General features: G+C 41.9%; 1 protein-coding gene across 1 annotated transcript in view; it reads right to left on the bottom strand.

Moving 5' to 3' along the window:
* Nucleotides 1-20124, bottom strand: part of NCOA6 (nuclear receptor coactivator 6) — a 41092-nt gene extending 20968 nt beyond the window's left edge. The window contains exons 1-6 of the mRNA XM_063455713.1: nt 20045-20124; nt 13395-13515; nt 13056-13300; nt 12760-12915; nt 8055-8177; nt 6061-6189 (exon numbers count right to left, since the gene is read on the bottom strand). Coding sequence (XP_063311783.1) covers nt 6061-6189; nt 8055-8177; nt 12760-12915; nt 13056-13281 — 634 coding nt within the window. The 5' untranslated portion in view covers nt 13282-13300; nt 13395-13515; nt 20045-20124. The remainder of the gene's footprint in view (nt 1-6060; nt 6190-8054; nt 8178-12759; nt 12916-13055; nt 13301-13394; nt 13516-20044) is intronic.
* Nucleotides 20125-25989: the final 5865 nt, after the last annotated feature.

Raw genomic sequence — 25989 nt, 5'->3', positions numbered from 1 at the left:
GGAAGTTAGTGGGGAATATGGTGTTAGGCTAGCTTTTAAAAAGTTTTAAAAATCCCACCCCCTTCACTTTACACACTCCTAATAAAAATGAACCCCTTCCCTGCCAGTTGATCACTGTATTTTGATCTGATTTTTTATTTTAACCCCTGAGGGTTAGCTTTTATTATTTTTTTTATTCCTATGGGGTTCAATTTATTTCATTACTTTAAATATTTTAAAATGATATATTTTGCAAGCTGGGGTGGGTGGGAGTTATGGGAAATTGGGGAATTTACTGTTAGTGCTGCTTACTGCTAGTTAGGGGTTAACGGTAAAAAAAAGTTTCTAAAAATTGTAAAAAGTGTAAAAAAGTTTTAACAAAGTTTAAAAAAGTAAAATAAATTTAATAAGTAAACAAAGTTTAAACACAAGTTTTAAAAAGTAAACAAAGTTTAAAAAGGTTTTTAAAAAAAATACATTAACAAAAATGCTCATTGGAACAAACTAGCGGAAAAATGATCCCATGCGAAGGTTCAAAATATGCCTTTTGAAATACCCTGGGATGTCTTCTTTAAGAAATGGTATACTTTTATGGGATAGTTGGAATATATAGTCTGCTTCATATACTCGAAAATGGGACCTGGACACAGCGCAAAAATTCTAAGTTTGAAGAAAAAAAAAAACTGGAATGGCTGTGTCTCAAATGTGCCCCATCAATATCAATATATACCTGGCAAAGGTACATACGGGGGTATTGCTGTACTCAGACGACATAGCTGAGCATCATATGAAGTATTATACAGTCGTAGCACACATACGGTTTACAAAATATCCTGTGCAAACTCACTTTGTGTGTCAAAAAGGCAGAAAAAGGTTTGTAAAAAATGCTATTTTTCCTCACCACAAACATTGACATAAATTAGTGAAAAAATGGTGACAAGTTAAGGCACAATATACACCATATAAGATAACCTGGGGTGTCTGCTTTCTCAAATGGAAGCCCTTTCTCAAATGGTTTATTATACATTTAAACTGTTATAATGCGACAAAAAGAGACATAGGCCCGTCAAATCAATCTATGGAAATTCTAACTATAGAAACTAAATTAGCCTTGTCTCTTATATGGCATTGTAGCTTCAAAGAATAGTGCCAAAGGCATACAATGGGGGTATCGTTATACTCAGCAGATGTAGCTGAACACAATATGAGGTTCTGGGCAGGAATAGCACACACCAGCTTTGCGAAATACACATAAAAAAACCTAAAATATATATATGCCAAAAGAGAGAGAAAAAAAAAACATTTTACTCCAATATTTAGCAGGGCTGTGGAGTCAGAGTCCGAGTCCGAGTCGAGGAGTCGGAGGAAATTTTGGGTACCTGGAGTCGGAGTCGGAGTATTGTTTGCCGACTCCGACTCCTACCCATACTAAATTTAGATTGGAATTAAAAAAAGCAAGTTTAAATGTCCCAATTCAGAAAAGGTTATAATTAATGACTTCTCTACTGTAAGAATAAAGACCAATGCATGCAGTGCCTCACGTAACCGCAAAACGAACACGTTAAGTGACCGTGAAGAAGCATGCTTTTCATGTGCTTCACTATATGGCATGCAACGCACAATTAGGAGCGGCAATACTTATACTTTCCATAGTGTTGTGTTCTGCTGTTACAGGGAACGCAGCGCCCATGGGTAACCTAGCCTCTCACTGATAAGGGATTAAGTAAATATGTTTTTTGCAGGACAACTCGCTGGGGAAGCACTTATTTAATGGTGAAGCGTTTGCTTGAACTTAAAGACTTCATAGAAGAAATGGACAATGAAAATCTTGCATTAACTGAAAGCCAGTGGACACAAACAAAAGAGCTGGAGACCCTTCTTTCTCACCCCTTCACTGTCGCCAAGAGTTTGCAATGTGACAATCTAACCCCGGGTAAATTCCTCTTGGAATGGAAGAGCCTGTTATATCGCCTGAACAAAAATGGGGGGTTATTAGCTGAGGGCATTGCATCTTCAATGATGAAAAGAGAGTCTTTTGCTGGAAAATGAAATCTTGTTAGCGGCTATTTATGTCGACCCAATGAGCCGACTTTTGTTGAACAGTGAACAGACTGCTACTGGGAAAAGGGCCCTCTATGATGTAGCAGTTCGCATGAAGGGATTACGACCTGAAATACCTCCACTGGATGAAGTTCTTTTAAGCAATAGTGGTAAATCAGGATCATCTTCTTCAAACGAAGAATTAGATTTTGATTCCTTCTTAGACAAAATGGAAGGTTCTAAAATAAAGCAAAGTCGCATAAGCGTTACAGAACCAGTAAATGTCCAAATAAAAAAATTCCAACAGGAGTTTTATGAAGCACTAAAAGAAGTTGAAAAGTATGATCGCTCATCAAAACTTACTGTTGAAGAAGCCATCCTTGTTTATCCAGAGATCGTTAGTGATGTAACCAGAATAGTTACTGCAATGCCACCCACCCAAGTCAGTGTCGAAAGATTATTTTCAGCCCTAAAAATAATAAAGTCTGACTTAAGAGCCTCTATGAAAGAGGATCTGGCAGAGGCAATTCTCTTCCTTCGAACTCTATATTGAATTGATTTGCATTTGCTAAGCCTATAACTACATTTCAAGATTAATATAAACCATTTCTAGGTTTTACAGATTTTGTTTTTGGTTCATTTAGATAAGCTTTGTTTTTGTTCTAAAACAACCAAATAACGTGGTTTGTTTGCCTGCTGCTACTATCCAGCCACTTGATTGATTAATAAAAACATTTTTATAAAACTTTGTTGTTTTCATTGTGTTTGTCTTTTGCTTAAACTGTTCAATACAGTAGACTGTTAGCTTCACAATCAGTAGTCCTGTGGTAATGACATGTATGTTGCCTTTCTTTTCTTCAAGGAATGTATAAAATACATTTGCATATTAATACAGATGAGTCGGAAAGTCGGAGTCGGAAGTACAAAAAGCTGAGGAGTCGGAACATATATCTACCGACTCCACAGCACTGATATTTAGCAGAGATTAGAGATGAAATAGCTACGTAGAAAGTGTCAAAATTACTGAAAGGGCAGGAACATAAGCACACCCAAATGTGGGGATGCTGGGCAAACATGCCTCCCCCATGAGACAGACGCGTAGACAGGCGTAAAGCTCTACAGACAGGGTCAAGTACCGACACCTAGTCATACGCGACACTATGCCTGATTAAGCTACCACACAATCAGGACAACTTAAAGTAACATGGTCACATAAGAACTCCTAAGCGCCACATAGATACTGGTAGCAGACAACCAGACACGGAGACACGGAGACAATACTCACTCCGCTACACCTCAGTGTAAGGCAGGCTTCCCCAAACGCCGGCCCTCCAGATGTTGCTGAACTACAACTCCCATGATTCTCAGCCTATTTAGTTTACAGAATGATGGGAGTTGTAGTTTAGCAACATCTGAAGGGCCGGAGTTTGGGGAAGCCTGGTATAATGTCATTAGGCTTGAAACAAGGTCAAAGGCCCATCCTGTACACTACCACAGAGGGAAGTAGCCAACACAGGTACAGGAGCCTAAATTTTGCATAGAGCAGACATACTTTATGTATAGAACAGACCTACGCAAGGTTAAATGAGCAACCCAACTGTACCAACACACTCAGAACAGTTCACACCCGCAGACGATACTACGCTAAGTCCACTCTGGGTAGCGCACAAGCTTTACATAGGCTACATACTAAATGTGATTGATGTGATTATGGTAATGAGGACTGTGATCTACCAACTGTTTACCATATGTGACAAAACAGCAAATGTCAAATTGTGTTTACCCGAATGTACATTGAAGATGCACTGTTCCCATTTTCCTTTCTGTAACCCTTATTGAAGTCCTTATACAACATGAACATTTCAATAAAAACAAGATATTTGGAGGGGGAAAAAAAAATATATCGTTTAAAAAAAAAAAAATAACCTTCGGAAAATAGCCTGTATATAAATATATACTTTTGTGTGGCAATTTAGTTTTTTTGTGATTGCTACTAAACGTACAAGACAAACATACCAACTTCTAAAATAGTTTCACTTGAAATTAAATTTTGGTCCTTGTATTTGATGACCTGTAACTTTCAAAATAGGCTGAAATCTTATACATATTATGTACTTATGGTTGGAATCGGATCGACAATGTTAATTCTTCTTAATTTCTTCTTCTCTTCAGTTGATTGATATATACGTCATATATATATATATATATCTATAGTGTCTTGGGCCAAACTTGTTCGCCACATTATTAATGAAAAGTACTAATACGCAATCTGACTTACGGTTTCTTCAGGTTTATTCTTAGTTACGGATACATAATAAAACAACAAAGGATGTTACAGGATAATGGATTTCAACAGCAGATGGTAATTGCTGGACTCCTGAAGGGAGAGTTACATCCTTACATCGAGAGAGAGCCAGAGAGAGAGAGAGATCTTGTGTTCAGTTACTATATAGATATGACCATAATGACGTCAGACTATAACTCTAGCCCTATAAGGACAAAACCCCCAACTTACATTCCAGAGCTCTCAAAGAAAGCCTTGTGACTTATACCATCTGTTACTTATGTCAATCCACACATCCATATTTAATCAATAGAAACATAGAATATGCAATATTCTACAGTACTCTATAAATCAAGACACATTAATGAATTTATTTTGAATTACTTTTCCTAAGCTGGACATAGAAAACACATATTATTGCCTAAACTGTGGGGGAAAAAAATTCTTTAGTTTTCCCCCCCCCCATTTTTTGGCTTTTTTTTATAATTAATGAGAATTTATATATGTATATGTGACATCAAACTATAGCCCTTTTTGTCCTCTAAAAAACAGTATATAATATGTGTTCATGCAATAAATGAAAGAGATGCAAATTGCGGTTGAACACAAACAAAAAATGTAAAAATTGCTTGTGTCCTTAAGGGTAAGACAAGCTTCTGAAGTTGTGTCCTTAAGGGGTTAAGCTTCAACAGAAGAAATCCAAACTAGGCACCACATATCGCTTTCAGTAAGCAAAACAAAAACTAGAGAAAGTGACCACCTTTTGGCAGCCTTGTTGATCACTGTATTTGCTATGAGCCTCTAGCCTAATTAAAGGATCACTATAGTGGTAGGAAAACAAAGCGGTTTTCCTGACACTATAGTGCCCTGAGGGTGCCCCCACCCTCAAGGTCCTCCTCCTGTGGTGCTGAAGGGGTTAAGACCCCTTCAGCAGCTTACCTTATTCCAGCGCCGGGCTCCCTCGGCGCTGGTGACCTCTCCTCCCCTGCCGACATCAGCTCAATGCTTTCCTATGGACGCTCTGCGTGATGGAGGCATAATATGCCTCCAGCGTCGCAGATGCACCTCTATTGGCTGTCCGGAAGACAGCCACTAGAGGCTGGCTTTACCCCAAATGTAAACATAGCAGTTCCTCTGAAACTGCTATGTTTGCATCTGAAGGGTTAAAACCTGGGGGACCTGGCACCCAGACCACTTCATTGAGCTGAAAAGGTCTGGGTGACTATAGTGTCCCTTTAACTTTGAGGCAGCAACACTGCCAGATGTCACCTAGAGCCTCCCTATGTACACCCCGCATCCCCTACACACACTCTACATCCCACAAAGACATATTGTACACTTAATTCCCTAAACATGTGACATCCCCGATACACATAAGCTAAATTTTACTGCAATTAAGGAACAGGTTGATTTATCTTATCTAGAAAATTTTAGTTAAATCAAAGGAATGCTTCTTGAATTCCGGTGTGTCTTACATTCCAAATAATATGGTACTCATCTGAAATTTGGTAGGTTACATAACCTGCGTTCCGAAGTCCCTATTTACTCAATGAGGATTCATGCCAACTTAAAAGCACGTGGAGTACCTTCAGGTTTCTTACCAACCTCAGGTGAAGAGCAGCAGCTCACGAGATAAAAACATAGCTAGTTCAGATGCAGAGTTCAAGGTCTTGATTTTATTTTCAACACATTTTGCCTTTCGAACTCCACATATATACATATAAAAGGGTCCAGTTTGTAGATGTGCTTTTGTGTACCTTTTTGGGAAGGAGGTCTGGGGGTCCTTGGCTGCATGTCGGAGCTACTGCCGGCAGCCATCATTGCAGAAGATACGTGAGGACCCTGGGACATCATGCTTGCTGATGGGTTGTTCATCCTGATCAGGCCTGGACAATAAAAATGATAGGGTGCTTGTACCAGACCATAAGCCCTTTACATTGCACAATATGATATCATGTCTGGATGCCAACGTCTCCCAAAAGGTGCGCCAGAGAATTAACTAACATGTCCTCTCAAATAAAACATGTGACTAACATGTGCACCATGACTGAGATCACTTCTCTTCTCTCGGACCTACTCCATGACCGAGATTCCTTTCCTCTCTCTGATCTGCTCCATGACCGAGATCCCTTTCCTCTCTCTGATCTGCTCCATGACCGAGATCCCTTTCCTCTCTCTGACCTACTCCATGACCGAGATCCCTTTCCTCTCTCTGACCTACTCCATGACCGAGATCCCTTTCCTCTCTCTGACCTACTCCATGACCGAGATCACTTCCCTCTCGCTGACCTGCAGCACGAGTCCGACCACTTTACTCTGATCTACTCCATGACCGAGGTAATTCTCCTCTGACCCACACCATGACCGCAATCACTTCCCACTCTCTCTTAACTACTCCACGACTGAGATCACTTCCCGCTCTCTGAGCTACTCCACGACCGAGACCACTTCCCGCTCTCTGAACTACTCCACAACTGAGATCACTTCCCGCTCTCTGAACTACTCCACAACCGAGATCACTTCCCGCTTTCTGAACTACTCCACAACCAAGATCACTTCCCGCTCTCTGAACTACTCCACAACCAAGATCACTTCCCGCTCTCTGAACTACTCCACAACCAAGATCACTTCCCGCTCTCTGAACTACTCCACAACCAAGATCACTTCCCGCTCTCTGAACTACTCCACAACCAAGATCACTTCCCGCTCTCTGAACTACTCCACAACCGAGATCACTTCCCGCTCTCTGAACTACTCCACAACCGAGATCACTTCCTGCTCTATGAACTACTCCACAACCGAGATCACTTCCTGCTCTATGAACTACTCCACAACCGAGATCACTTCCCGCTCTCTGAACTACTCCACAACCGAGATCACTTCCCGCTCTATGAACTACTCCACAACCGAGATCACTTCCTGCTCTATGAACTACTCCACAACCGAGATCACTTCCCGCTCTCTGAACTACTCCACAACCGAGATCACTTCCTGCTCTCTGAACTACTCCACAACCGAGATCACTTCCTGCTCTCTGAACTACTCCACAACCGAGATCACTTCCTGCTCTCTGAACTACTCCACAACCGAGATCACTTCCTGCTCTCTGAACTACTCCACAACCGAGATCACTTCCTGCTCTCTGAACTACTCCACAACCGAGATAACTTCCTGCTCTATGAACTACTCCACGACCGAGATTTTCTTTGGATTTCCTCACTGGGTTCTCGTAATTGGGAAGAGAGGGGCAAGTTATGTTCACTTATCATACCAGCAATTTATTCCAAATAAATATATAATAAAAATGAAAACGTTCACATTACTCTTTCTTCATTCCACAAGACTTGGGATCCCTGGTCAGTCTATATTTGTGCCTAAGGTTATAGGATGTTATGGGCCAGTGAGTTCCTGAGCTGGCCCTGTGAACCCACCTGTCTACTTTATTCTTGTGTCTTGCTCTGCATTACCCATGGTAATGTCTGTTTATATGTAGGCTACTCGTCCCATTTTTCTGGATAAAATTTAAACCTTGGTTCATGGCCAGAGACCTGTTCTGTACTTATACAATATTTGTATGGTAGACCATACTACTACTATACTCTGTACAATTATTTTGAATACAATAAAAGGAACTTCAGCAGTTTATACCAATGGTGGAAAAAAATATTTTCAGGCTAATGTTGGCTTTTTAAAAAGACAGAACATACCACTTCTTCCATGAATGGAACAGGGCATATTTCACACCTCATACCTGCCCGACTCTGCATGGGGAAGTTGGCATCAATTCTCATGGTACTGTTGGCTCCCATTGGCCCATTCATCCGTACTTCCTGTCCTCTGTTTTGCGATAGTGCCAGGTTGATGGCCCCTTCCCCTAGACAAAGCAATAACGGTTACTTGAAAGGGAAAAAAAACACCTGCTCTCTGACCATATGATTATCAGCAGCGTTACTGTATGAGATAAACTGGAATGATATAAGTAAACACCATACAGTGCGATTAGGTGGTTATGGTGCTTACAGTGTTCCTTTAAATGCATTTGAAAGAAAATGTAGGAAGGTGGTTTTGGCCTCATGCTGGGGTTTTTTTTCACACTGTTCAAATCTGGAAGATGTGCTTTCTTTTTCTTTAAGCAAAACTATATAGAGATTTGAATGTGCAGAAAAAAAAATATAGCATGAATAGCAGGTCAAAACACAAATGCACTTCTAGTGATACTACAAAGCCCCTTGAGCACTTTAGCTTGCTGAAAAGCTTTGTATGTGAAGAGTGTGTACTGTACAAAAAGTGCAGACTTCAACAGAATTTGACACTTTTATAAATTAACCTAATTACAAGCCCTGGCTATCACATTAGACAACGGTTTATGTTATTTCCTGGTTTGATTAACTCAGTGGATCTGAACTCAAGAGGCAGTAATTGCCCAGAGCACCTGCCTTGCACATACTTCTCATTAGGCTGCATTGGGAAGTTTGTGATTGGACAGCCACAGAAAGTCTGGGCTGGGTTAGAAGAAAAGTGCTTGCAGACAATAGATCTGCAGTTTTTGCTAATGGTTTTTAGATATACCACCAATGAAAAAATGATTAAATACATGTATGTTTTAATTTGAGATGTCGACTAAACAGTGATTTTTTTTCATTTTTGTATTTGGGCCGTGGAGAATGCCTTTAAATTACGTTGCTGCACATAAAATTTGTTGTTTTGGATTGCTGGGTGGGGGGCGGTTAGCCGAACACCAGACAAGACGCGTTTCTGTGCAGCTCCATCTCAGACCGCAGATAGGGGGGCTTCTAACTCACAGTTTCCAGCAACAAAAAATATGGATACCATGTCTCCCACCAGAGACTAGAATGGGCCGAAGCATGAAAGATTTCACCCTCCAGAGACCCCAAGGATGCCAGATTTCAGGCTTTCCTTTGCGAGGCCTGCTCCGACCACGTCCTCCAAGATGGCGCTCGCGGTGACTAGTGAAGCTCGGAGTGAGCACAAGAAGATGGTGAAAAACTTACCTCACCTGAAATGAGTGAGGCCAAACTGGATTTAGAATCAGAGGATGACTCTGCGCTGACCACAAAAGAAGACATAAAGCACCTCCTGATACACCTGCGGAAGGTCTGGAAGTCAGACCTTCAGGAGACTCAAACGGAGATGTGGGTCCTCCACCAGCAAATTAAGGAGGTGGAGACCAGAGAAATATCCTGAGAGTCAGATCCTAAACACTCAGAGCTAAGTGGACACCCTATACCAGCAGGTCCAGAAACTCAGTAGGACCGTGTCCACACTGGAATCCAAGCACAGAAAAACAGCCGCATTCCTAATCCAATGGAGAAAACTTGCTGCCCTTCATACAGAGACTGCTAACCTCCATGGGCCTTAGAGGTAAAGCCGAACATGCGAGCACCACTCTCAGCATTCAGAGTCCGCAAAGCTGCTACTGCCCCACCTGAAGCCCTCAGAGACACCATAGTAGTCATCAAAAGATGTATCCAGCATGGCAGCGATTATGAATCGTTTCAGAGAGCTAGATAACATCCAGTTCGAGGGCAGTCCGGTGGCGATCTCCAGTGACATACCGTTTGCGGTCCTGCTTGAAAGAAGGCAATTATCCCCAACCGCTAGACAACGGAGGTACTCAGTTAGTGGGAGGATAGCTACTTGATTGTCCTGCGGGGGGGGACAACACACTGTCTTTGTCCTCATCTAGAGACCAGGCATCCTTTCTCCAGAGCTTGAACTGGCCATCTCCCAAAGAACGATGGGAGCTAGCTTAGCCACAGCTGTACCTGCCTGTCGCAGTATAGAGGAGTGGCAGTGATGCAATTTAATTGATATAATCCTTTGTTGTGTTATACTTTGCTTTTCTGTTCTTTTGTAAGTTTTACACTGCTCTCAAGTGAGGTAGACAAAACTACGGGCAACAAATCATACTGGTGTTAGTTAATCTATTCTAAGTTACAGTCGTTACCTAGATATACTGTCTAATTCTACAAAAGCAATAATTAGTCATATGCTTATGACCCATAATGGAGATGTATATCTCACTGTATGCTATATTCATTTGAACAAGTTGTATTGTGAGTGTGGAAACTCTAATAAAACATAAATTAAAGAAATATAGAATAATAAATTTGTGGTTTTGTGTTGATCTACCATTATATTATGGTTATGTGTCTTTTCCACATTCATTGTACTTTAATATATTGTATTGTTTTTAAACTAATAAAACATTTTTCAACCCAATTGTATCATTGCACAATTTCTCTATCGTAACAAAGGAATGCTGCATTCTGTGATACATTACTACTGGTTAATAGAATCTTGAAGCTTTGTCAGCAAATCTATTGTTTGGCGAAAACAAATCGTTTCAATGATGGATTCAACACTATTTTCTAATGCAATTTTCACTTTTAGGAAAATCAATATTTAAAAACTACCATCATAACAGAATGTTATCGCCTGGTACTTCATTTTACACCTTATCATAACATATACCACAATCGGTGGGCTACTGAGGCTCAAACCCAAACCATGACCTTAATTCTAATTACCGCACCAGTTCTAAAATAAAGAGTTTAGCGAATGCCTTTATTTTCCCAGATATCGGTACTGACAATGTAAAATACGGTACTCCACAAGATTATGATTAGAATATTTTTCAAACCGCCTAGAGGGGAGTGGAGAGGGGGGAGTCAACGTAAACTCCTTGCGCGTTTCTGACATAATGGTCCTTAATCATAGGCTGTCCACTAAATGCATGGTTCTCTTCATTTTATTATGAAATCTCTCAAATACCTGGTTTTCACTATCTTCTTATACTTCTTAGACTATTCTGGTTTTACCTTACTTGGGTCTAAGAAACATCTTGAGCCAATATGTTGTCACGTACTGGACAACCTTTCGGGATCACACCAGAGAAGACTACAGTAATTATTGGAACGCTTATTTTTTTCTTTGTATTATTATTATTTATGAAGCGCCAACAAATTCTGCAGGAGTGTTATAAAGGGATTTCCTCGATACTAATGTTACCAGATTTACCTCTGTTCACCCCTCTTCAATTTTATGAAAGAGATGCCATTATCCTCATAGATGCATGCTCTTTTTGTTATTTTGGAGTCTGCCTTAGATTTTAAATGTCACAATTGTTGAATACGCTACATGGAAGCCTCATCGTATTTTGGTAATGTCAATCAAAAGAGAATTATAAAAAAATATATATCTCATAGACTGTCAGTCAGGAATTACATGTCCTGTTTTTTTAGCATGCATAGTGAGCTGAGAGCAAAGGAACTGTGTTCATCACTGCTACCCAGGGGCGAGCAAATCCTGCTCCAGTGGCAGCACTTTAACAGAAATGTAAAAATACTTTCTCCAGTTTGCAGCCACTTTAAAACAGGAAGTGTAAGTATCCCAGATGACCAAAGTACTATCTTTTTAGGAAGATAGCTCAGAATGTTTTTTTTAATAAGACATGCAAGTTCCTGCAAAAATCTTATGTTTTATTTGTAACATTTGTAGAATTATGAACAGGAGATCAGTGTTTTCTATTTATACTGGGGGTACACCATAACTTGACAAGGTTTCACAAGCAGCAAACATGATACCTAAGAGAGTATTGATGCCTTTTGTCCAGAATTTTAATAAATCAGTTGGGGGATACATCTTTTTGACTGGCTACTTAAAACAAAGTACATTTAAAGGGACTCAGACAACTTGATCTTAATGAAGTGGTGCGGATGTCACGTCCCTTGCTATTTACCCATGCAATATAAAACCTTACAGTCCTGCAGAAATGGCTTTGAATGCCTCTTCCGACGGTCACTAGAGGCAGTTCCATCCAAATAGCCAAATTAAATTCAGCTATTTCAATCAGACGCTCTCATAGAGTCTGATTAGCGCAGTGTTTTGGCACGCATGCGCACTAGCCTCACAATGCTTTACTATGAGAAAGCATTGGATTGACTGAGATCTTTTAAGAAAGCAGCATGGCATGGGATGAGAAGTAAAATACCTTTTAAACCCTTGGCTGAGGTCCACCCAAACTGTGACTAGGATACTATAGCGTATTGAATAAACATTTGTATTCCTAATGCTAAAGTGTTCATTTAAATATGCATGGCCCAAAATTTCTATGAAAATTAATTAACCCAGTGGTTCTCAAGACAGTCGTCAAGGCACCCCTACCAGTCCAAGATTCATGGATTACCTTCAAAAAAAAAAAAAAAAAAATCTTCGAAACAACTGGGTAATCCCTAAATCCTCGACTGGTTGGGAATCACCGTGTTAACCTATGGGTATATCATTTTTTTTTAATTTTTTTTTTACTTCACATTTCCGAACTCACATCTAACAAGTTCCAGCCCTTAGGTTTGGAGATGTAGAGGTCTCATGGCAAAATAGCAGCAAAATGAAAACATAGAATAACAGCCACAAAAAAACCTTAGTATTTGTACCTTCAATCTGGACAGAAAGAATTCCTAGATCCCGAAGCTGCTGGTTATTACCCTGAGCAAGTAGACGCAAGCGTTCGGCTGCTTCTCTTGGTATGCTGAACGTTACCCGCACACTGTTCCATGGCTCCACCTTCTGGACCTTCAGCCGGCTGGACTCTGAAATGGTTTTAAAAAAAAAATTACGAATAAAATGTTATGCTCCTATTATCTTGTTTGGAGTGGCCATCATCAATCTATATTCCAGACCATAATATGAGAGCATTGGTAGAGAAATAGAGGGGGCAATATAAACATACCCATATTTATGAGGTTGGGTACGTTCTGTAATATCTGCGCTAGATTCTGCTTCAAGTCTTTGTCTCCAATATTCCCTTTAAAAGCCACAAAGATTGTGGAATTGTTTCCTTCCAACCGGAGCTCGTCTTCTATACCAGAGTCATTGTCACCTTCAAGTTCTATCTCATAGGAAGATGGAAGTCTACTCTGGCTTTTTCTTCGATCGCTCGGATGTTGGAAGAGCATAGCTGAGTGTCAGAATGAACTGTGGCCAAAGGGTAAAAAGAAAACCAGAAATAAATTATAACAAGGTAAAATCACAGCTACCACCATCCAACCCTTTATTATGCTGAAATTACCAACACAGCCCCCGAGTGCTTTCTTTCACTACGTTTCTACGTAGTTTGCTTTCTTCAGCTGGAAGGCGGGAACAAACATCTTCAGAATGATATTCTCCACCTGGAGCTCCAACCTTACATTCTAATGGAAGAAGAAATAAGGCAATTACACAAACTACTCCTTTTGACATAGCCGGACTTGCTTAAATAAAGTACATGTCCCCACTCACTAGTTTCTACTGTGCCCCTTACCGTTGAGTACCACAATGGATTTTGATGAGACTAACTATTGTTTTCTGAGATCTGGGTGATGTCATAGCTTTATCAAAGGTACTTGATAATTGTAACATGTAAAATAGATCAAACTGCTTTACTGTTAAATATCACTTAATATCAAATCAGGGCCATTCTCCTTCAAGTTACCTTTTATTTGTTAATTCTTTACACTTACGGTATCTAAAGTTTGCCTATGGGCAGCTCAGTTATTCCAAACGGACTGCATCTGGAGTGGCTTAACACCCGGTAATGAATGACTGATGCTTTAGTCTGACATTAATGTAAAACACTGGTGGTTTAAGGCAACAAACACGCTGTGCTGGAAATCGAATGATCCTTTCACATATTACCATATTTTCTGTTCACTTTCGTGGTCTACTGTGTAATTATTACGATATGCCAAAATGAAAATAAAGATGGTCAAAAAGAAGAGAAAATCTGAATTAGAACAGCTAATCACATTTGCCCACTAAAATAAATTTCCTTTTCCATCCCCTGCTGATCACCTGTGTCAGTGCTGAAAATAGAGAGGAAATTGGGAAGGTGAATCGGCAGCCAGCATTCTGCACGCGTGAGAAGCAGTGTTGGTTGGTGAAGTTTAAGGGTGATGTAGAGTTGCTCCCCGTAAGTTCTTGGGCTCTACCCAGGGAGATGCCATTCCCTGTTAAAAACCAGCTGCATACCCAGTCATCAATAAGAGGGACAATGGAAACTGCAGATATAATAGTGACAGATATAAGTTTCTTCCAACACCGGTTATTTGAAGCTCTACGGATTTAAGTGTTTTCTCTTTTTTTATGTTGTTTTAAAAACACACAGGGGGAGGAGGTGGACGTGGACTAGCCTCCACTGGTGAAAAGAAACAGCCACCATAGATTTTGAGACAAGCAGTTTCCTATCAGTCTATAAGATCTCGTCACCTACAATGAGACATATATCCGTGCCACATTTCTTTTCGATATCACCATGGACACCTGCTGTAGATGTGACAAACCCAGTCATAAATGGTACCAAACTAAAGCTAAATAAATGTATTTTCAGTCAATGGTCCATTTAAATTGATCCATCGTCATACTCGCATCATAGAACCCAACTGGAGCCAAGGTCACCTTCAGAACGGTCAATCAAGAGAGTCACCGCGATAAATGAAGCAGCTGTACATGGAGCTGCTACATCTGCAAATGATGTAAACAACATCCCATGATGCCAATTATGCAACGGCACACCCCAAGTCTAAAAAAAATCATCTAACAATGAATTCCTTCCTCACTGATAACAAGATTGAGTTTCATTAACCTATGACAGGTTGAAACAGTTATTTGGTATTTGTGCCCCTCACACCTTCAAACTGTCCTACAAAGTTTTTCTGGAGACCAGGACGTGGTTGAGACTTAAGACATTGATGGTCCTATCGCTGTTTTCAATGGGAGCACTATCCAGATCCTATGAACCACTGTTTTTATACACTCATCCAACAACTTTGTTCATGATGCAAGTCCTCATTACGTGTGAAATCTAGGTGTGGATCTCTTGTACACTCAAAGCCAAGGCCTATGAGAACCTAAAACAATAGCCTGGGGCTGCTGTATCTGTTATGCAGGTGCCTGGCATTTTATTTCTGCACTACTATAGATGGGACAGGTCAATATGCAAGAACCAGGGTAAAGAATACACAACTAGAATAGACAAAAGTTCCAGAGTTTGCCCTGTGGATCATTCCCAAACACAAGGCTTAACATGCAAATTGTGTAATGTCACTCAGCAAACGCACAAGTTAACGATCACTGTTCTGAGATCTGAAGAGTGGGAACTAACCCAAGATATGATTGCTTTTGTATGTTCTTAGTTTAATTCCTAATCAAGCTTACTGTTTCTATTTGTTTATGCTACGTTACGTGAGCTGGATGTGAAGTCGTACACATACAAGTGCTAGATACAAATTTCCATAGGTACTGGATGTGAATTTGAATGCTTGATGAGATATGATAAGCACCTCTCTTGTAAAAAAAAAAAAAAAAAACACAACAACAACAACAACAACAAAAACAACCTTTCAACACTTTGGAGTTTACTTTTACACAAAAATCAGAGGGACACTAGAAGTCTTAAAACCACTTCCTCTCAAGCCTTTGCAGAATTCACTGCTAACTCCTAAACGATCGAGAATGTATCATATTATTTTTGCAGCCCTAGCCAAACCTCCACTGGCTGGGACTCACATTCACACTGCTTCCTCAAAAAAGGTTTAATTCTCCAACCTATCTTAGCAACCTTACTCAACAGGTTACTTTAGAAGTCCTTATTGTCTGGACTGTTTGTTGCCTCTTAGTGTAAGGCAGCCCCTGTGCGAGCGTAGATAAAGCAAGAAGAAATCAACAATTATTTGAAATTAGGGCATTTTGGGATTATTTATTTCAGCACAGTCCATTTTATTGTATTAATATGTAATAGATCTAATATTTAACAAGGATATATATATAGATATATATATATATATATACACACACACACACACACACTTTAACATTATTTATTTTAAAACATATCTATTAACATTTTACTGGACAATGCCTAGCATCAGCAAAGATGTTAGTGGTGGGCAAACGTTAGCGTAGATGCAGAATAGGTTAGGATTTTAGGAACAAAATAGTTTTGAAAAGCTAAATGTACATAGATTAGCGGTATTCTATTAGCAAGTAAGCTAATCTATGTTCGCAATGCTCGTAATATAAGCCCTACCCTGGAAAAAAACTCTAGTTCGCTAATCTGTGTTCAGGGAATTTTCCCCGAACATAGATGTTCATGATTCCATGCCCTAGTAAACTGGTCTATGTTCAGGTGAATACCCCCAAACATAGACCTGCTTTCTAGCACATGGTTTTTCCCGAAATAAGACCTCCCACGAAAATAAGACGGAGTGCATTTTTCAGGGGGGGGGGGGAGAATTAATATAAAACCCGGTCTTATTTTTGGGGAAAGACAGCAGTAGATGTCAGGCAGGCAGCCACTAGAGGCCTTTTTAGCTCTGCAATGTAAACATTGTCGTAGCTACAATACAGCAAGGTTTTACATTGTAGGACCAAAAACAAAAAAAGCCGCTGCACCCAGCCACTTCAGAGATGTGACTATAGTGATCATTTAAAAACACTCCACATAAAATCTTTGACTCCGATTCCACTGACAGACTCCCTATATAATTACTAGATTACAATTTAAAGTTTATGCTGGTGTATTAGACTCCGGCTTAAGGGTAAAATAAATACATTTAAAAAAGCTAAAATATATATATTTTAATAAGTTTGTTTAACAAGATGACCCAAACGCTATTTTAATAAAAAACTTCTTTTTTGTTTGTGTATATATATATATATTTTTTTTTTTTGGTCTCCAAATTGACAACTAGGCCTGTAAAGCACAGTAGTGGTTGACAGCTCCATTATGCTTATTGCAATCCAAAGCAATTGCACTTTCCTTTCAAAGGTTTGTTTGTCTGTTTTTTGGTTTGTAAATATCTTTTTATTCAGGGGAGAGAATGTTCTCTCATTTTAGTTTTAAATAAATAAAGTTAATACAAAACTTATAGAGACTCGCAAGTCTCGATAACATAGAAACTCAAAGATTTCGGTGAGATAAAGAACACCAGAGACGCACAGGTCTTGGACTGGTTCTGGTCGCATAGGAAATCAGAAAATAAACTACATACAGGATAATGAAGACATGGGTCAATCGACATCCATAGCAGGATATGTTTAGGGCCATGAATTGTAAGGCCTCCATAGCATAGAAATTCTTAAAGTCTCAGGTGTCCGTATAATGATAATCCGATTGATTTTGGCCATGTGTTAATGATAGAAACATTTAACAAAAAAGGTTAAAACAGGGGGCATCCTCCTCACCTAATAAGACCTGTTTATAACTATGTACAAGCCAGTTGCCTTCTCGCATATTCCGTGTTAACCAGGATGTCTGTCTTATACTGGCATAAAAGCGTCTGCTTTATTACATGCGCGGAAGAGGGTAGTCTCCGTGCATAGAAGAAAAAAAAATACCACCACCACAAAAATAGGAGAGTCACCCTGCGCAGAGGACGGGACGATACTTTCAAAAATTAATTGACTGCGTCTGCAAAATATTTACAGCTGGGAGCCAATATAATCCCTTTTGAGGAAGGGGGAAGAGTTGATCTCCAAATCTTCGCTATTTTAACCAAGAATTAAAATATTTTTCTGGATGAAATCTGGAGTTGTTGCAATTGCTTTAGAATGGGGATTTAGATACAACACAGCTTCGTAGTAGATGTACCCCTTGTTACACCAAACAAAAAAGTAGCATGTTCTCAATTAAAAGGAGAATGGAGTGCAATATAATATATAAACTTAAATATTATTTAGTTTATCAGAAAAGACTTAACACGTAGGATATTTTTTAACACTTTAGTGCATTGCTTCAAGTTCCATGACCTTGTCAGTGATGTCAGAGATTTTAAGTGGTCATGGTGCCTGGAATCTATATGTGCAGAGTTTCGCAGTGAAACACTGAACACTTTGCTGCACGAGATGTAAATCCAACTCTGGCACTGTCATTAGACCAGAATAAAGTTCAGAGCTGACTAATGTCAATTCTGTGCAAGACTGCTGTCTGATGCCAATATGCACAGAATGCTGGAGCCAGTCAGACAATAGTGGCACGGCCCCACAACCACACCTCCACTGTGCTCCCCCAGTTAATTCTCACCAAAATCCCACAGATCAGCTCCGAAGAGGTTACTACAACCAAAACCACTGTTTTACGGAAACACTGTTTATGGTTGGAGTAAACCTTTAAAAACAATAAAATGCTTATTGAAAACAAAAAGGGTGAATCGATGAGTTTGTCTCTCGGCAAAGAGGTTACCCAAGACCACGTTTATTTCATTTGTTGTTTCCAACAAACATGACGCCACTACGGGAAACAAGTCCACGAGAGCAACATGTCCTCTTGCAAATCCTTTTTTTTTTTTAAATCTGTTTATATTTTTTAGCTCGCCGTTCACTCATTAGCTTAGTAAATACGCATGCTCCCTGGATAAATCACCACAGATAGATACATTTAATCTTGAACGTGTGAATTGAAAGCGAATTTCAAATTTTAGGCCAAAGTGGCGAAACTGAACATATTACGGACTGGGGTTTTGTTTTGTTTTTTGCTTTAAAATGTAACAATGTAAGAAAATAGATATGCCTATGTATGTGTGTGTGTATATATATATATATATATATATATATATATATATATATATATATATTTCACACTACATTGCTACCCACATGCCCACACTATGTACTGAGATATATAAAAATAATGTTGTGATCATGTAATATTTGGCTCTATGCACACACTATGTATTGATGAATATAACACACTCAGGCTATATTAAAGGGAGGTCAGTGCACACGCCATATTACACCCTGCAGGGCTCACTCAGCGAGTGCACACTCCATATTACACCCTGCAGGGCTCACTCAGCGAGTGCACACTCCATATTACACCCTGCAGGGCTCACTCAGCGAGTGCACACTCCATATTACACCCTGCAGGGCTCACTCAGCGAGTGCACACTCCATATTACACCCTGCAGGGCTCACTCAGCGAGTGCACACTCCATATTACACCCTGCAGGGCTCACTCAGCGAGTGCACACTCCATATTACACCCTGCAGGGCTCACTCAGCGAGTGCACACTCCATATTACACCCTGCAGGGCTCACTCAGTGAGTGCACACTCCATATTACACCCTGCAGGGCTCACTCAGCGAGTGCACACCCCATATTACACCCTCACTCAGTGAGTGCACACTCCATATTACACCCTGCAGGGCTCACTCAGAGAGTGCACACTCCATATTACACCCTGCAGGGCTCACTCAGTGAGTGCACACCCCATATTACACCCTCACTCAGTGAGTGCACACTCCATATTACACCCTGCAGGGCTCACTCAGCGAGCGCACACTCCATATTACACCCTGCAGGGCTCACTCAGAGAGTGCACACTCCATATTACACCCTGCAGGGCTCACTCAGAGAGTGCACACTCCATATTACACCCTGCAGGGCTCACTCAGAGAGTGCACACTCCATATTACACCCTGCAGGGCTCACTCAGTGAGTGCACACCCCATATTACACCCTCACTCAGTGAGTGCACACTCCATATTACACCCTGCAGGGCTCACTCAGTGAGTGCACACCCCATATTACACCCTCACTCAGTGAGTGCACACTCCATATTACACCCTGCTGGGCTCACTCAGTGAGTGCACACTCCATATTACACCCTGCAGGGTTCACTCAGTGAGTGCACACTCACTGTATATTACCGATACCCGCCTGCCCTCCTCTCCCCTCCCCCTTACCGAACACTCGGTGTCTTCCGCTCCCGGGAACAACGAACAGCAGCGAGGCCTAGGCTGTACCACACGACAGCAAGCGATAGGGGGAGACAATCTGAGGACCAGCGAGAGGTGGAACGGTGAGGCGTGTGACACATAGTCCGTACACCCCCCTCCACTCGGCGTGGTAGAGTCCGCCCGGCCAATTGGTGGAGGGTGATGACGTCATCACCAGTTAGCTGCGGCGAGCGGTGTCCCACAGGAGGAGGAAGATGCCAGGGAGTGGGCGGGGTCTGAAGCCAAGGAGAGCCGTGCCAGTGACTGGGCGTGGCTTAATGTTAATAAAGGGCAGAAGTGCTGCTGGTTACATGTACATTGGGTTCTGGGGAGGAGGAGTGGAATCAGACTCAACATCCGGGACATTTACTAAACTGTGTATTGTGGGGGATTGAACACTGAAAGACAAATCTTAGTCCAAAACACAAAAATGGAGACACTAATCTCATAATAAATACAGAGAGGATTTAAAAAATGTATCAAGGTGTTTTTTTTATATATTATTTATTTTTGTTCATCATTTAATAACTAAAAGTTAAAATTAACTTTGAATTCTTGACAATCACACTTTAAATAAACCTGTAGGCTTTAACATTTTTATTTACTTTTATTTTTTTACTGTTTGCAATAATTCACTGTTTAGTAAATAAATATAGCATGTTTTCATGCTTGTGGTGTTTACATGAAAACTGCAAGCCTGGAGTATGTAGCATTCCTATGACAGGAGAAAATCATTTAAATGGACCCCAGGTACTAAAACAACTTTATTTGATAGCTTTTGGCCTCATTAAAGGATCACTCCAATCACCTGAAGCAATTCCCTTCATCTTACTGATGCACATTCCCAGTAATGTCCCTGAGGCAGAAGTCTTATTTTATAAAAGTCAGAGAAAGCGAAATCAACACTTTTATGAAACACCTTTGTCACATCTCAATGAAAAGCCTCTGACTGGACAGAAAAATAAACCCAATGAATGTTCCTCTTACAGATGCATTGATTCAATTCATCTCTGTGAGGAGATGCTGATTGGTGCAGTTCAGCGCATTTTGACGACGGATGCGCAATAGCCTCCCAAAATTTTCCTATGGGAAAGCATTGGGTTGGCTGAGATCGCCAATTTTGATGATCTCAGCTATGACCTCAGCCATGCAGCACTAAAAAATATCAAGAGGCCATGAAGTTTTCACACTTGCACCCAGAATTAAATAATGGATGTGCGACCATTAGCAATCATAAGTAGTGATGTCCCGAACGGTTCACTGGCGAATAGTTCCTGGCGAACATAGCGTGTTCGCGTTCGCCACGGATGGCGAACATATGCGATGTTCGCTCCGCCCCCTATTCGTCATTATTGAGTAAATTATGACCCAGTACCTCACAGCCATAGCCAGTAACCTGTGTTTATTATACATTATCCCCCCATAGCCAGTAACCTGTGTTCAGGGCCGGCCTTAGGCATTTGGGCACCCTGTGCAAAAAATCTTCACAGCGCCCCCCCTTCCCGTCCCCCCTCCCCCACTCCTTACCCCTTCCCACACACCCTGTCACACACACACACACAGGCAGACAGCCATACACACACACACACACAAACACACTCAGGCAGTCATACAAAGACAGCCACACACAAACACACACACAGACATAGAATGTGACGGCAGATAAGAACCATTCAGCCCATCTAGTCTGCCCAGACAGTCACACATAGGCAGTCACACACAAACACACACACACACACACAGGCAGACAGCCACACACACACAGGCAGACAGCCACACACACAGCCACACACACAGCCACACACACAAACACACAGGCAGACAGCCACACACACAGCCACACACAGGCAGACAGCCAAACACACAGAGGCAAACAGCCACACACACACAGGCAGACAGTCAAACACACAGAGGCAAACAGCCACACACACACAGACAAACAGTCAAACACACACTGTCAGACAGCCACACACACACAGTCACACACAGACAGACAGACACACACACACACACACACTGGCAGACAGTCACACACACACACACACATACACACAGGCAAACAGTCACACACACAGGCAGACAGCCACACACACACAGTCAGACACACACACTCACAGACACACACTAACAGACACACACACACTAACATACACAGACACACACTAACATACACACACACACACACTAACAGACAGAGACACACACTAACATACACACACACACTAACCCACATTAACACATTTTTTTTACATTTATTTAGACACCCCCCCAGCCTCCTTACCTTTGGGAATGCTGGGGGGGGGTATCTTCCTCCCTGGTGGTCCAGTGGCTGCTGGGCTGGGCGGGCGGCTGGCGAGGGAGCACTTCCTCTGAGCTGTCTGCTCAGCTCCCTCGCGCGCCGCAGAGTGAGGCTGGGAGCCGGAATATGACATCATATTCCGGCTCCGCCTCCCAGTCTCACTCTGCAGCGCGCGAGGGAGCTGAGTAGACAGCTCAGAGGAAGTGCTCCCTCGCCAGCCGCCCGCCAGCGCCGCCCGACCGCCCAGGAGCCCGCCGGCATGTCTGTTAGCCGCAAGGCTAACAAGACATTTGCCTTGGGCATTTGGGGGGCGGCTTTTTTTGCCGCCCCCTGGAAAATGCCGCCCAAGGCAAATGCCTTGTTAGCATTGCGGCTAACAGACATGCCGTGTGAGCTATGCGGCCGCAGGGCGCCCCCTGCACCATGGCGCCCTGTGCGGCCGCACAGCTCGCACACCCCTAAGGCCGGCCCTGCCTGTGTTTATTATACATTATCCTCCCATAGCCAGTAAAATGTGTTTATTATACATTATCCCCCCCATAGCCAGTAACCTGTGCTTATTATACATTATCTCCCCCATAGCCAGTAACCTGTGTTTATTATACATTATCCTCCCATAGCTAGTAACCTGTGTTTATTATACATTACCCCCCCACAACCAGTAACCTGTGTTTTTTATACATTATCCCCCCCATAGCCAGTAACCTGTGTTTATTATACATTATCCTCCCATAGCCAGTAACCTGTGCTTATTATACATTATCCCCCCATAGCCAGTAACCTGTGTTTATTATACATTATCCCTCCCATAGCCAGTAACCTGTGTTTATTATACATTATCCCTCCCATAGCCAGTAACCTGTGTTTACTGTTTATTATACATTATCTCCCCCATAGCCAGTAACCTGTGTTTATTATACATTATCTTCCTATAGCCAGTAACCTGTGTTTATTATACATTATCCCTCCCATAGCCAGTAACCTGTGTTTATTATACATTATCCCTCCCATAGCCAGTAACCTGTGTTTATTATACATTATCTCCCCCATAGCCAGTAACCTGTTTATTATACATTATCCTCCCATAGCCAGTAACCTGTGTTTATTATACATTATCCCCCCCATAGCCAGTAACCTGTGTTTATTATACATTATCCCTCCCATAGCCAGTAACCTGTGTTTATTAAGTGTTCTTGCATAGCAAGACCACTTACTGTTATCTCACATATATATTTTATTATTATTATAGCAAAATTTGCCACCCAACTCCTCTCACAGTTTTTACACTACATAGACAAAAATTTACCAAAACGTGCAGATTGTTCCCGATCGGATTGCTATTACTTCGTGGAACTTTTCGCCGAATGGTTCACGGAATATCGTCGTTCTTGTGGCGAAATTTGTCCCATAGGAATGAATGGCAAAGCTAGAGTGGGAGCTGGCAAAAGCTGAAAAATCAGGACATGATTTCTAAACTGCCACCACTCCCTCATTTTCAGGCCCACCTACACAAATCTTATATCAAAACGTTCAGGTATCCCTGCTGCCGCTAAAAATGTCCACAGATAAGCCATAGTCCTGATAGTTTTCACAATATGACCATTTGTTTGCAACTCACGCCGTCCATTGACATTCATTGAAACTCCACTCTGCAAAGCTCACATTTGAAGGGCAATTTCTAAACTGCGACTGTGCCTTCATTGTTAATATTGCAGAGACATACTATCAAAATGTAGGTCTTGGTCTTGTGATTCTCACAATATAAAGCTCTTCGCTGTAGGATTTATAGTTTTTAAAATACGACCATTTGAAGATGGCAACCGCCAAAATACTCTGACCTCTGCCAGGCTGCAGCAGCAAGTGATGTCATAGACAGGGACTTTTGTACACCTGCTAATGTTTTTATAAATGTATGGTTTAATGTAACTGTGCAACAACGTTGCAATTAAATGTGCTATATAAATGATAACAGTTACTCTGCCCACTCCACTTGTAGACTACTGGTGGAGGCAAGAACACTTCACACAATTTCCCCATCAATTGTAGCTTTTCTAGTTATACATTATCCTCCCATAGCCAGTAACCTGTGATTATTATACATTATCCCCCCCATAGCCAGTAACCTGTGTTTATTATACATTATCCCCCCCATAGCCAGTAACCTGTGTTTATCATACATTATCCCCCATAGTCATTTATCGTTGGACCCAGGGCCGGCGCGCGCATAAGGTGGCACAGGCGGCCGCCTTAGGGCGCACGGGCTCTGGGGGCGCAATATTTCAGTGGCCGGCAGGAGGGAAGCTCTCCCTCCTGCCGGCCACCATCTGGACACCGGCGTGGCAGTGCTGTGATGTGATAAGGCGCGGCGAAGGAGCTCTAATCTCACCGCTCTGCTCCCTCGCGGGCTGTCTGCTGATGCCGCAGGAACCGGAATATGACGTCATATTCCGGCTCCCGCGGTATCAGCAGACAGCCTGCGAGGGAGCAGAGCGGTGAGAGTAGAGCTCCCTCGCCGCGCCTGATCACAGCACTGTCGCACGCCGCCCAGCAGCCCCACTGGACCACAGGAAATGATCCATCATCCAGGTAGGGAGGCTGGGTGGAAAATTTTTATTTATTAAAATAATTAGTGAATATATGTCATGTGTCTGTGTGTGAGTGTCTGTGTCTGTGAGTGACAGTGTGTGTGTCTGTGAGTGACAGTGCGTGTGTCTGTGAGTGACAACGTTTGTCTGTGAGTGACAGCATATGTGTCTGTGAGTGACAGCGTATGTCTGTGTGTGAGTGTCTGTCTGTGAGTGACAGCATGTGTGTCTGTGAGTGACAGCGTGTGTCTGTGAGTGACAGCGTGTGTGTCTATGAGTGACAGCATGTCTGTGTGTGAGTGTCTGTTTGTGAGTGACAGTGTGTGTGTCTGTGAGTGACAGAGTGTGTGTCTGTGAGTGACAGCGTGTGTCTGTGAGTGACAGCGTGTGTCTGTGAGTGACAGCGTGTGTGTCTGTGAGTGACAGCGTGTCTGTGTGTGAGTGTCTGTCTGTGAGTGACAGTGTGTGTGTCTGTGAGTGACAGAGTGTGTGTCTGTGAGTGACAGCGTGTCTGTGAGTGACAGAGTCTGTCTGTGAGTGACAGCGTGTGTCTGTGAGTGACAGCGTCTGTCTGTGAGTGACAGCGCCTGTCTGTGAGTGACTGAGTGTGTGTGTGTGTGAGTGAGTGCGTCTGTGTGTGTCTGTGAGTGATTGTATGAGTGTGTGTGCATGTGAGTGTATGAGTGTGTCTGTCAGTGTATGATGAGTGTGTGTCTGTCAAATCAGTGAGAGTATGTTTGTCATTGAGTCTGTCAATGAGTGTCAATCAGTGTGGGTCTGTCAGTGTCAATGAATGAGTGTGTGTCAGATCAATGAGTCTGTGTCTGTCAGTGACGTCTGTGTGTTTGTCATTGAGTGTGTGACTGTCAGTGTGTACAGAGTGTAGCTGAGCAGAGCGCGGTACAGAAGATTCTGTTTCCTGTACCTGGCCAGACTGACAGGAGGCGCTCACAGAGAGAGCACTCCCTGTCAGTCCGGCCGGGTACAGAAAACTGAAGCTCCTTTAGGGGATCTGCTCTGCTCGGCAA

Source organism: Pelobates fuscus, chromosome 5, assembly GCF_036172605.1.
Source record: "Pelobates fuscus isolate aPelFus1 chromosome 5, aPelFus1.pri, whole genome shotgun sequence".
Lineage (NCBI taxonomy): Eukaryota > Metazoa > Chordata > Amphibia > Anura > Pelobatidae > Pelobates > Pelobates fuscus.
The sequence above is the reverse complement of the archived record's forward strand: the minus strand, read 5'-3'. Positions and strand labels throughout refer to the sequence as shown.